This window comes from Taudactylus pleione, unplaced genomic scaffold (genome assembly GCF_031769625.1).
Source record: "Taudactylus pleione unplaced genomic scaffold, aTauple2 ptg002512l, whole genome shotgun sequence".
In the NCBI taxonomy this organism is placed as follows: domain Eukaryota; kingdom Metazoa; phylum Chordata; class Amphibia; order Anura; family Myobatrachidae; genus Taudactylus; species Taudactylus pleione.
The window spans coordinates 165590-180000 of NW_028286895.1; the positions used below are offsets into that span (position 1 = coordinate 165590).

The following is a 14411-nucleotide window of genomic DNA, read 5'->3' on the forward strand; positions in this document are numbered from 1 at the left end:
GAGACACTGGGGCTGAATCTGTAGGTGTGTACACGTCCCCACAGCACTGGCCACACCCACATTGTACTGGTCACACCCCCACAGCACTGGCCACACCCACACTGTACTGGCCACACCCACACTGTACTGGTCACACCCCCACAGCACTGACCACACCCACACTGTACTGGTCACACCCTTACAGCACTGACCATGCCCACACTGTACTGGTCACACCCCTACAGCACTGACCACGCCCACACTGTACTGGTCACACCCCTACAGCACTGGCCATACCCATATTGTACTGGTCACACGCCCACACTACTGGTCACACCCCCACAGCACTGGCCACACCCATATTGTACTGGTCACACCCCCACAGCACTGACCACGCCCACACTACTGGTCACACCTCCACAGCACTGGCCAAGCCTACACTGTACTAGTCACACCCCCACAGCACTGGCCAAGCCTACACTGTACTAGTCACACCCCCACAGCACTGGCCAGACCCACAACATACTGGCCACACCCGTGCAGCACTGGCCACGCCTACACTGTACTGGTCACACACCCCAGCACTGGCCACACCCATGCAGCACTGGTCTCGGCTCCTCTACTTCTCATAATAGGCCCTTGAACATTTTTAGCCCCACGCTCATGTGGTCCTTGATCCAGCCCTACATCTAGGCAGCGAGCTTGTGGGTTGGGGGTTGATTGTCGAGTTATCAACAGTGATGGAGAGATCAGGTTGGTAACTACCATTGGCCAGTGGAAATATTAATAATTCTGTTTTGGAAATATTAAGTCTGAGGTGGTGAGATGACATCCAAGATAAAATGGCAGTGAGACAGTCAGTGACCAGGACCAGCACAGATGGTGATAAATCTGGGGAGGATAGGTAGAGTTGAGTATCGTCCACGTACAGATGATACTGAAATTCAGAATAGCTGATTAGTTTGCCAAGAGATGTGGTATAGACTGAGAAAAGCAGAGCACCCAAGACTGAGCCTTTCCGTACGCCAACTGATAGAGGTAATGAGGAGGAGGCGGAATCCGAGATACAAACAGTGCAAAAGCGATTATATCGGTAGAATGAGAACAAAGGGCTGTGTCCTAAAGACCTAGGGATTGTAGTGTGAGAAGAGAGTGGTCACAGTGTCAGAAGCAGCAGAGAGATCTAGAAGAATAAGAAGTGAGTAATGGCCTTTGACTTAGCAGTGACCAGATTATTCACTATCTTAGTGCTGTATATGTGGAGTGGTGGGTACAGGTAGTGCGAGATTACTGCAAGACACAGACTTGACACAGTTCTTGGGGTGTAGTAGGCATGGCCGGCGGTTTAAATCCCGACAGCGGAAGCCCGGCAGAGGTGAAGATCCCGAACGCTAACTAAGGTAAGTATCTAATTCCCTGCTATAATCCTCCCTTAGCGGTGCCTAACCCTAACCCCCCCTTCCCCTAGCCTAAACCTAATCCTCCTGGGGGGTTCCTAACCCTAATTCCCCCCCGGGAGCCCTAAAACCCTCCCCACCCGCCGCTGTCCGCGCCCGGCTTACCTTTGTTCGGTATGCCGGGCGTCGGCCTTCCGGCATAGGTCTAAAGACAGACACCTGCCTGTAGTACCTTTCCAGGATATGACAGTCGGGAAGCCAGCGGTCGGGATTTAGACCGTCGGCTTCCTGACTACATCCAAGTTCTTGCAGTAATCACCCTTGAAAACCTCCACCTTGATCGGAATGGATCCTGTCTGGACTCCCATACTTGCAAATGAACTGGCCCATGATGGCATGTTCTGCGGACTGCTGTCTGGTCCCATGTGGGTTCTATCACATCATATTTGATTAAATGATCTGTCATGAACAGACCATCGTGTTGTCCACTAACGGAGTCGCCCCGGAGGACACAGTATACCTTGAGTAACTCCTGGATGGTCAGAACTGGTGCATGCTTCTTCATGGGTTTAACCCTTCAACAATTCAGACAGGTATGGCACACTTCTGCCAATTTTCTGAGCCTGGCCAGAAATATTGTCGCCGCAGCGAGTGGAAGGTCTTCTCTACAGCAAGGTGGGCCCCTTTTGGTGAGCTGCGTGCACCACCTTCCGTGCTGCTCATCCCTAACAATCCAGTTACTCCTTCCTAAATAACAGTCCTTCCTTGACATCTAGGCAGTCCCAGTGTCATAGTACTCTCTTCCCCGGGCTGGCCAACCTGTCTTGCTCCCGCTGCTGTTGTCACCCACCGCTTTTCTAATGCACCTAACTTGGCAGTGTCCAGATAGGCCTAATGGATTATTATCTATGAAAACAACACTTTCCGCTCCTTTCAGATATTAAGCAAATGTCTCAGTCACAGGCACACAACAACCGTCAGTCCCAGTGTGCATGTTCTGTAGTTTGCAGGATCTCATTCTGACTCACACAAGTTTCAGCTACCATAGGTAATGACACGTACCCTGCCATCCACCCGGGCCAATACAGCGCACACACCCTGCAGGCTGATATTAGGGTAAAGAAGTCTCAAATTCAGCGTAAGCCAACACTGGTGCTGTAGTCAGTTATTGTTTTAACCTGTTAAATGTAATTTGCTGCTCAGGTCTCCACTATACTGACTGTCATCAGCTGAAATGGAACATGCAATCGTCGGTAGTAGCCACTAAGAACACCAGCAGTTTGGTGAGTGTCTTTTTATCTTCCATCCCTGAATTGCTGCGATCTTACCAGCTGTGGGGGCATAGTCCCATCCATGAGTTAGTGTGATCCAGATAATTCAGGCTGGGCTTCAACAAGTGGCAGAAAAAGACAATGATATTGTCTTAAAAGATAAAAATGGCATCAAAATGTAGGTCTCCAGCCAGTGTTCCATCACTCACTGAAGTCATTGGTGTGTCTAAGTGCCGCCCAGCAGAATTCGCACATTCTCATGGGGGTAATGAAGGCAGTCGCCAGGTTCTGCCAATACCTACTGACTAAATATCATGTGGAAGGATTCTTCTATGCCCTGCAGTGGTTAAGCATCATGTACTTGTAACTATTTAGCCACCGGTAGTCCTCACAGAACCACAAGGTCCCATCTTTCCTCTCTCTCCACCACTACACCAGTGTCCAACATCAGCATGGATTTTACCTCCTCATAGAGTCTAGGAGGAAGCTGTTGGTATCACCTGTGTGAATGTCATGCTCCAGTCGATCAGTACAACCGAAGTCGTCTTTGTGGTGGGAAAAAGCTTGCTGCCTCTTCCAGTGTTCCAGACGAGAAATATCGTCAATGACAGTTTTTTGATAGGAACCTCCATCTAGTAGATAGAGAATTACTGTGCTAGGTAGGTTAAATAAATAATAATTAATCAGAAGTTCTGTTCCCAACTACAACTGACCTAATGTACAGAACTAAACAACCTAAGATAATACAAACTCAAGCTGCCATAATCTCTTTGCAAACACAGTACTTCCTACATCTCAAACAAAGCTTGCTGGTGGAAACAACACGTTATACAAAAAACAAACATACAAAAATAGTGAACATACTGTGAAACCAGAACTACTCCAAACCTGTAGGTCAGCAGTGTAGTTCCTGCCCCCTCCAATCAATGGCCGGCCAACGTCTTCTGGCTTCTAAGGTGATGATTGACCTAACAATTAAGGGCCGTATTCAATTAGAATCGAACCCGCGATAATATCGCAGATTTTTCATGTGAAAATGGAGAAAACTTTTCTCCATTTTGAAAAAGGGGGAAAATGTGCAAAATCGCCATTTTTGGGTAACAATGTGGGGATTTCTTACAGAATCCTTTGGACAGCCCCCCTAATGATAACTTAGCAGAACATTTTTTGTAAATTGTGTACTTTGGCAAAAAACAACCCCTGAAATTTCAGTCAAAGTTTGTTTTTGTTTTTTGTGAAAAATACATTTAATGTATTGGGGTTGGTATTTCGGAGGGCCATAAAGATGCGCCAAGTGTTTTAAATATCAAACGTGGCTGGCGCAGGCATTTTTTTTGCGGTTTTAAAAATACACGTGCGCCAGCCATGTGCTATTTTTAAAACACTTGGCGCATCCTTATGGCCCTCCGAAATATCAGGCCCAATACGTTAAACACATTTTTCACGGAAAAAAAAAAATGTTGACCGAAATTTCAGCGGTTGTTTTACGCCAAAGTACACAACTTACCAAAAATTTTTTAGCTAAAGTATCATTAGGGGGGCTGTCCAAAGGGTTCTGTAATAAATCCCCACATTTTTACCCAAAAATATCGATTTTGCTAATTTTTTTCGCCTGCCCTGGCTGGAAAAATGTTTTCTCCAGTTTTTAGGCGAAAAACTCTTTTTTTTGCCGTCGTTGGCAAAATCGCTGTTCGCGGCCGATATATTGGCCGATCGGACAGCCAATTTGCCAACATGGGTGAAAACTGACAATTTTGCTTCTAAATGCCGCCCTCAGTTTGGTGGAACATTGAGGATATATTTCTTGGGGAATGGGACATTTGTGAGAGCCAGGTGACTCTTCACACTACCGGTGTCTCAGGCCTATCGCCTGCAATGGTGTCACAGGTGTATTGCCTGAATTTACTGTGCTCATGGGCGTATTGCTCTAATCTACTGTGCCCAAGGGCCTATAGGAAGATAGTGGTGGCCCAAGGCCTCCAACCTTCACTGGAAGAGGCTGCAACAAGGAGTTTCATGTAGGTGTTTTGCTTCCTACTGCTGCAGCACCACTACTTGGGGTCCGCAGCATCTTCAATCTGACCAGCGGTGATCCTGACTCTCTGCCCCCATGGATCGCGGCGTCTTCTTGCTTGCCATGACATCTTCTAGACTCTTCCAGGGCCTCTGGAACTCTTCTACTCTGGTGCTAGTCTATCTGACGTTGGCCTGAAACTCTGCCTCTGCTCACGGGGACCAACTTAGATGGCCGCTACGAGGTCACGAGACTGCTGATGTGGCAAGACATGATTGGCTCACCAGTTATGAGAGATTTTCTGGTTGGGCAGTGAGTTGGCATGCTGCCCGCCCTTGTCACTAGGCTGTCAACTTCACTGTTAGCAGGGATCGCAGCTACAAAAATCAATTGCCACTACAGTGGGGTTCACCCTGGTGACCTCAACATATGTTTGCTGCCCGCCCCCTCCCACAGATGTCATATGAGGGTCAGGGGCAACTTCTAGAGATTACAGGACTCCAAGCCGTCATTTACAGTTAGGGTCCAGCAAAGGCCATGTTGGGGGGCTGCAGTCATGTAGAGCTGAACAGCAAAGGATGACACTTAGCTGTACAATGGCAGGAAGGGGTTAATGTGTCTCTATAAAACGTGCTGTGAGGAGCAGGATGGAGATTACAGGTGAGAGTGAACCCTGCCAGCTCTGCAGAACTCATTTATCAGAAATGTCACCTTATAAATCCTTTATTTGTGAAGTACAACAAACGGCTCAAAGACTCTAATGTGGCTGAAGTATTTGTGTTACGCTGAGATGCGATAATATTGGCCCGATGTCAGGTAATAAGTATGTTCTGTAGGGGAGAGACCGGTACAGAAACCACTGAGGACACTGCGGTATTGTGGGTGTGATCTGTAGAGAAAGCACTGATGTGGGTCACTCGCTGAGTATATATATATAGGAACAGAAAAATACAGTATTCAGGTAATCGTCTGATATTAGGTGAGATAGTTCATCACGTTGGGAGCAGTGATCCTTACGCTCTGTTATACTTATGTATTTATCTCCCTGCTCCTAAATCACAGGTATCCTGGTGAGATGCGGGTCCTAGCGGCTCTCCTGCTCTGCCTGGCGGTGTTTGGGGCCACACTCGTGCGCTCCTACTGTGTGGTGAGAGGTAAGACTATCTATCTAATATCTATCTATCTCATATCTATCTCATATCTATCTATCTCATATCTATCTATCTCTTATCTATCTATCATATCTATCTATCTCTTATCTATCTATCTCATATCTATCTATCTCATATCTATCTATCTCATATCTATCTATCTCATATCTATCTATCTCATATCTATCTATCATATCTATCTATCTCTTATCTATCTATCTCATATCTATCTATCTCTTATCTATCTATCTCATATCTATCTATCTCATATCTATCTATCTCATATCTATCTATCTCTTATCTATCTATCTCATATCTATCTATCTCATATCTATCTATCTCATATCTATCTATCTCATATCTATCTATCTCATATCTATCTATCTCATATCTATCTATCTCATATCTATCTATCTCATATCTATCTATCTCTTATCTATCTATCTCATATCTATCTATCTCATATCTATCTATCATATCTATCTCATATCTATCTATCTCATATCTATCTATCTCATATCTATCTATCTCATATCTATCTATCTCTTATCTATCTCTTATCTATCTCATATCTATCTATCTCATATCTATCTATCATATCTATCTCATATCTATCTATCTCTTATCTATCTATCTCATATCTATCTATCATATCTATCTCATATCTATCTATCTCTTATCTATCTATCTCATATCTATTTATCTCATATCTATCTATCTCTTATCTATCTATCTCATATCTATCTATCTCATATCTATCTATCATATCTATCTCATATCTATCTATCTCATATCTATCTATCTCATATCTATCTATCTCATATCTATCTATCTCATATCTATCTATCTCTTATCTATCTCATATCTATCTATCTCATATCTATCTATCTCATATCTATCTATCTCATATCTATCTATCTCATATCTATCTATCTCATATCTATCTATCTCATATCTATCTATCTCATATCTATCTATCTCATATCTATCTATCTCATATCTATCTATCTCATATCTATCTATCTCATATCTATCTATCTCATATCTATCTATCTCATATCTATCTATCTCATATCTATCTATCTCATATCTATCTATCTCATATCTATCTATCTCATATCTATCTATCTCATATCTATCTATCTCTTATCTATCTATCTCTTATCTATCTATCTCTTATCTATCTATCTCATATCTATCTATCTCATATCTATCTATCTCATATCTATCTATCTCATATCTATCTATCTCATATCTATCTATCTCATATCTATCTATCTCATATCTATCTATCTCATATCTATCTATCTCATATCTATCTATCTCATATCTATCTATCTCATATCTATCTATCTATCTCATATCTATCTATCTATCTCATATCTATCTATCTATCTCATATCTATCTATCTATCTCATATCTATCTATCTATCTCATATCTATCTATCTCATATCTATCTATCTCATATCTATCTATCTCATATCTATCTATCTAATATCTATCTCATATCTATCTATCTATCTCATATCTATCTATCTCATATCTATCTATCTATCTATCTCATATCTATCTATCTATCTATCTCAGATCTATCTATCTATCTCATATCTATGTACCTCATATCTATCTATCTATCTCATATCTATCTATCTCATATCTATCTATCTCATATCTATCTATCTCATATCTATCTCATATCTATCTATCTCATATCTATCTACCTCATATCTATCTATCTATCTCATATCTATCTCATATCTATGTACCTCATATCTATCTATCTATCTCATATCTATCTATCTATCTCATATCTATCTATCTATCTCATATCTATCTATCTCAGATCTATCTATCTATCTATCTCAGATATGAGATAGATAGATATGAGATAGATAGATATGAGATAGATAGATATGAGATAGATAGATAGATCTATCTATCTCATATCTATCTACCTCATATCTATCTACCTCATATCTATCTATCTAATATCTACCTCATATCTATCTATCTATCTCATATCTATCTATCTATCTCATATCTATCTATCTATCTCATATCTATCTATCTATCTCATATCTATCTATCTATCTCATATCTATCTATCTATCTATCTCAGATCTATCTATCTATCTCATATCTATGTACCTCATATCTATCTATCTATCTATCTCATATCTATCTATCTCATATCTATCTATCTCATATCTATCTACCTCATATCTATCTACCTCATATCTATCTACCTCATATCTATCTATCTAATATCTATCTCATATCTATCTATCTATCTCATATCTATCTATCTAATATCTATCTCATATCTATCTATCTCATATCTATCGATCTATCTCAGATCTATCGATCTATCTCAGATCTATCGATCTATCTCAGATCTATCGATCTATCTCAGATCTATCGATCTATCTCAGATCTATCGATCTATCTCAGATCTATCGATCTATCTCAGATCTATCTCATATCTATCTCATATCTATGTACCTCAGAGAGATAGATATGAGGTACATAGATATGAGATAGATATGAGATAGATCTGAGATAGATCGATAGATCTGAGATAGATCGATAGATCTGAGATAGATCGATAGATCTGAGATAGATCGATAGATCTGAGATAGATCGATAGATCTGAGATAGATCGATAGATCTGAGATAGAGAGATAGATCTGAGATAGAGAGATAGATATGAGATAGATATGAGATAGAGAGATAGATATATCTCATATCTATCTATCTCATATCTATCTATCTCATATCTATCTACCTCATATCTATCTATCTATCTCATATCTATCTCATATCTATCTCATATCTATGTACCTCATATCTATCTATCTATCTCATATCTATCTATCTCATATCTATCTATCTCATATCTATCTACCTCATATCTATCTATCTATCTATCTCATATCTATCTATCTATCTCATATCTATCTATCTATCTCATATCTATCTATCTATCTCATATCTATCTATCTATCTCATATCTATCTATCTACCTCATATCTATCTATCTACCTCATATCTATCTATCTACCTCATATCTATCTATCTACCTCATATCTATCTATCTACCTCATATCTATCTATCTACCTCATATCTATCTATCTACCTCATATCTATCTATCTACCTCATATCTATCTATCTACCTCATATCTATCTATCTACCTCATATCTATCTATCTACCTCATATCTATCTATCTACCTCATATCTATCTACCTCATATCTATCTATCTACCTCACAGGCCACTGTGGAATACAATAGTTTGTGTAATCTGCTTATTGAAGTCAATGTGCATAGAAAGTATAAAGGCAAAACAGAAGAAGGATTGATGTACAGTATGAAATGTCTCTGTTACCTACAGTATAAATAAATAACACAGAGCAACTAATATAGAAAAATGCCTGAAATGTAGCTGAAGATATTATAACAATAATATTAAACTCCGTATTTGTCTGGCCGTGAAAGATAGTTATAATCGTATTAACTAGATAGACAATTATGATCAAAGTTATTGTGCTAATTACACACAAAGTATGAATGCATCTCACGGCCGTCCCCCGAGCGCACCTGTCACGGCCGTCCCCCGAGCGCACCTGTCACGGCCGTCCCCCGAGCGCACCTGTCACGGCCGTCCCCCGAGCGCACCTGTCACGGCCGTCCCCCGAGCGCACCTGTCACGGCCGTCCCCCGAGGGCACCTGTCACGGCCGTCCCCCGAGGGCACCTGTCACGGCCGTCCCCCGAGGGCACCTGTCACGGCCGTCCCCCGAGGGCACCTGTCACGGCCGTCCCCCGAGGGCACCTGTCACGGCCGTCCCCCGAGGGCACCTGTCACGGCCGTCCCCCGAGGGCACCTGTCACGGCCGTCCCCCGAGGGCACCTGTCACGGCCGTCCCCCGAGGGCACCTGTCACGGCCGTCCCCCGTGCGCACCTGTCACGGCCGTCCCCCGTGCGCACCTGTCACGGCCGTCCCCCGAGCGCACCTGTCACGGCCGTCCCCCGAGCGCACCTGTCACGGCCGTCCCCCGAGCGCACCTAGCTACTATTGTCTATTTATTTATATTTATGTTACGTCTCTTCTAGGTAAGAATATTGCCCCGGAGGGTAAAGCCAGCCAGATCTCAGTGTATCATGTACATGGAAATGCTCTTAATGCTATTGATGGGAACCGGGATGGAACATACAGCAGGAAATCTTGTATTTTAACAAAAAGTGAAGAGTTTCCCTGGTGGAGAGTAGATCTTCAAAAACCGCGCAAGGTCGGAGCTGTGGTTGTTGTTAATAGGAATGATTGGGGCTGGCATCGTCTCAAAGGTGCCGAGGTTCGCGTTGGAAACGATACACACAACCAAAACCCAGTGTGAGTATGAATCTATAGTCCAGTGTGAGTCAGTATCGACAGGCCGGTGCGCGTGTGAGTCCACAGGCTGGTGCGCGTGTCAGTCCACAGGCCGGTGCGAGTCAGAATCCACAGGCCGGTGTAAAATGTCTCCATAAGAAATAGTCTGGAAGTAGAATGTAGGTCTCCGGTCTATCCCCGGCCTCTTCCTGTTACCTTGGACCGGATTCAGAGTTGGCGCAGATACTGCCGAGTCTGTTTCCGCAGCTGCGTTTGCGTCTTTATGCTAATGCTGTGGAGGGTTTTGTTCATAGTAAAACGCCTACTGGCAGTGGTGCAAGTCCCTCTCGGGCGTCTTTAGATGCTTGGACCTATGGTAGACGCAGTTTCTCCGTCTGAGCATGGGTCCCATGTGAGCAGTTTTGCACCTTTAGATGCAGCCGCTGTCAGAAGAATGCCCGCCGCAGATGGCCACCCCCATTACCACTAACATCCACACTCCCCGGGACCGTTTTGTTGTGCGTCTCCCTGTGGTAACCGTCGGGATTAATGCACAGTACATATAACATCGGGGAACTGCGTACATGTTGCGTGTGGTTAGCGTCCTCCTCTGAGCAGGCCCCATGTGTCAGAGAGCGCGGGAGAGAGGGAGAAGTTTCCCAATAGTAAGAATTGCTGTCACTATATGGAAGCACCAGGTTGGGGGTAACTTCTACCTATATATATATATATATTTATGGTTACATATCTCCGTATGGCTCAGACTAACAAGATACAGAAACAGTACTGCTTGGTATGATATGGAAGTTATAGCATGTGCCATACGTGTCCTATGTCCTGGGACACGCCCTTCCCATGTACAGACCACAAGGGCAGCTTATTCCACATTATTTCATTAGGAATATTGTTCTTCTCTCCTTTATTGCCTCAGTGTAAGTGCAAGCTCAGTGGTTCATTCCTGTATCAACGGTTCTGTGTTTCATACCTTCTGTAAGGTTACAGATATATTTAGAAATACGTAGTAATTATATTACTCATTGTTCTTGTACAATATGTCCAGTAAATGAATTGTGAGATTAAAGCTACTTTCCACATTGACCAGCTACGTCCTCATGAGTACGATACCAGGGTGGTGATTGTGAGACGCTGCAGCATCCGTGTCTGTGTCTACTGGGGGAGCTGGAGTGGCACATTGGGGGAGCTGGAGTGACACATTGGGGGGAGCTGGAGTGGCACATTGGGGGGAGCTGGAGTGGCACATTGGGGGGAGCTGGAGTGGCACATTGGGGGGAGCTGGAGTGGCACATTGGGGGAAGAGCTGGAGTGGCACAGGAGGGAGAGCTGGAGTGGCACAGGAGGGAGAGCTGGAGTGGCACAGGAGGGAGAGCTGGAGTGGCACAGGAGGGAGAGCTGGAGTGGCACAGGAGGGAGAGCTGGAGTGGCACAGGAGGGAGAGCTGGAGTGGCACAGGAGGGAGAGCTGGAGTGGCACAGGAGGGAGAGCTGGAGTGGCACAGGAGGGAGAGCTGGAGTGGCACAGGAGGGAGAGCTGGAGTGACACAGGAGGGGGAGCTGGAGTGACACAGGAGGGGGAGCTGGAGTGACACAGGAGGGGGAGCTGGAGTGACACAGGAGGGGGAGCTGGAGTGACACAGGAGGGGGAGCTGGAGTGACACAGGAGGGGGAGCTGGAGTGACACAGGAGGGGGAGCTGGAGTGACACAGGAGGGGGAGCTGGAGTGACACAGGAGGGGGAGCTGGAGTGGCACACAGGAGGGGGAGCTGGAGTGGCACACAGGAGGGGGAGCTGGAGTGGCACACAGGAGGGGGAGCTGGAGTGGCACACAGGAGGGGGAGCTGGAGTGGCACACAGGAGGGGGAGCTGGAGTGGCACACAGGAGGGGGAGCTGGAGTGGCACACAGGAGGGGGAGCTGGAGTGGCACACAGGAGGGGGAGCTGGAGTGGCACACAGGAGGGGGAGCTGGAGTGACACATGGCTTTCTATCTATCCTTCCCCTCTCTACGGTGTATCGGCTGCTTTGCCGCCTGCGTTACTTTTCCAGACTCTCTCTCCGTGCACAGCTCTAATGCGCAGTTGAGACAATATTGTCCATTTGTGTGACTCTGGATTAGGACCCGTGTGTGTATGTCCAATAATAGGTGCAACAGCTACAAACCTCCAAACACCACGACCCAATATTCACAAGTAAGCAGACGACTACACTACTGTCACAGTGCCCCTTACACCCGCGTATTCCTGCAACTGGGTGATAAGTGAATTACAAACTTGTTCTCTGGTTTGTTTTACTAATTGACATTACAGTATATGGCTAAATATTCATAGAACACAATGCTTGCGGCTTCTCATTCTCAGGAAATAAGCACAAAATACACAGAGTTTGTCTAAATACAGGGGAAAAAACGTTGTAGGTGTCCCCATATTTTCATCAACTAGCACCAGGCTCAGTGAGCCAGTCCTGGTTGTGGAAATATAGTGGATAAAATGAGTAGGGGTCCCCCGTATTAGCTACAACCAGCACTGGACTCTTTCTAGCAGGGGTGAAATGCCTCAGCCGAGGGACCCACTTCACCAGGTCCCCTAGCCAAAGCATTCATCAACCCATACTAGTCCAGGCCAGGGGAGGTGGGGACCCGCCCCATAAAGGGTCTCCCCTCTCCAGAGCACCCCAAGCCTGGGCATACCTACAGCACCCCTGGGAAGTGGGGGCTGAGTTGATTGTGAAAAAATTGATTGTTATATTGTCCTTTACAGGAGAACTAGAGGTCCCAGCAAGCCTCCCCCGCATGCTGGTACATGGAGATCCACAAGTACAAACATGCAGGGTATTAAGGCCCACTGGTACATCTAGTTCACCTGCAAAATAAATATTAAAAAGAGACAGGACACACACCGAAGGTTTTAATCTTTTATTACACACACACACTCACCTGCACTCACACTACATACCTGCACTCACCTGCACTCACACTACATACCTGCACTCACCTGCACTCACACTACATACCTGCACTCACCTGCACTCACACTACATACTTACCTGCACTCACACTACATACCTGCACTCACACTACATACCTGCACTCACACTACATACCTGCACTCACCTGCACTCACACTACACACCTGCACTCACACTACACACCTGCACTCACACTACATACCTGCACTCACACTACATACTTACCTGCATTTGCACTCACCTGCACTCACACTACATACTTACCTGCATTTGCACTCACCTGCACTCACACTACATACTTACCTGCACTCACACTACATACTTACCTGCACTCACACTACATACTTACCTGCATTTGCACTCACCTGCACTCACACTACATACTTACCTGCACTCACACTACATACTTACCTGCACTCACACTACATACTTACCTGCATTTGCACTCACACTACATACTTACCTGCACTCACCTGCACTCACACTACATACCTGCACTCACACTACACACCTGCACTCACACTACACACTTACCTGCACTCACCTGCACTCACACTACATACCTGCACTCACCTGCACTCACACTACATACTTACCTGCACTTGCACTCACCTGCACTCACACTACATACCTGCACTCACCTGCACTCACACTACATACTTACCTGCACTTGCACTCACCTGCACTCACACTACATACCTGCACTCACACTACATACTTACCTGCACTCACCTGCACTCACACTACATACTTACCTGCACTCACACTACATACTCACCTGCACTCACCTGCACTCACACTACATACTTACCTGCACTCACACTACATACTTACCTGCACTTGCACTCACCTGCACTCACACTACATACCTGCACTCACCTGCACTCACACTACATACCTGCACTCACCTGCACTCACACTACATACTTACCTGCACTCACACTACATACTTACCTGCACTCACACTACATACCTACTTGCACTCACCTGCACTCACACTACATACTTACCTGCACTCACCTGCACTCACACTACATACTTACCTGCACTCACACTACATACTTACCTGCACTCACCTGCACTCACACTACATACCTGCACTCACCTGCACTCACACTACATACTTACCTGCACTCACACTACATACTTACCTGCACTTGCACTCACCTGCACTCACACTACATACCTGCACTCACCTGCACTCACACTACATACCTGCACTCACCTGCACTCACACTACATACTT

At 44.9% G+C, this 14411-nt stretch overlaps 1 protein-coding gene across 1 annotated transcript; it reads left to right on the top strand.

The window, feature by feature from the left end:
* Nucleotides 1–4303: 4303 nt before the first annotated feature.
* LOC148431285 (fucolectin-1-like) lies at nucleotides 4304–10206 on the top strand (the record flags this gene model as incomplete). Its single annotated transcript, XM_088466127.1, has 2 exons — nucleotides 4304–5815; nucleotides 9930–10206. Coding segments are annotated over exons 1-2 (356 nt in total), but the record flags the coding sequence as incomplete, so codon positions are not given.
* Between the last annotated feature and the right edge of the window lie 4205 nt (nucleotides 10207–14411).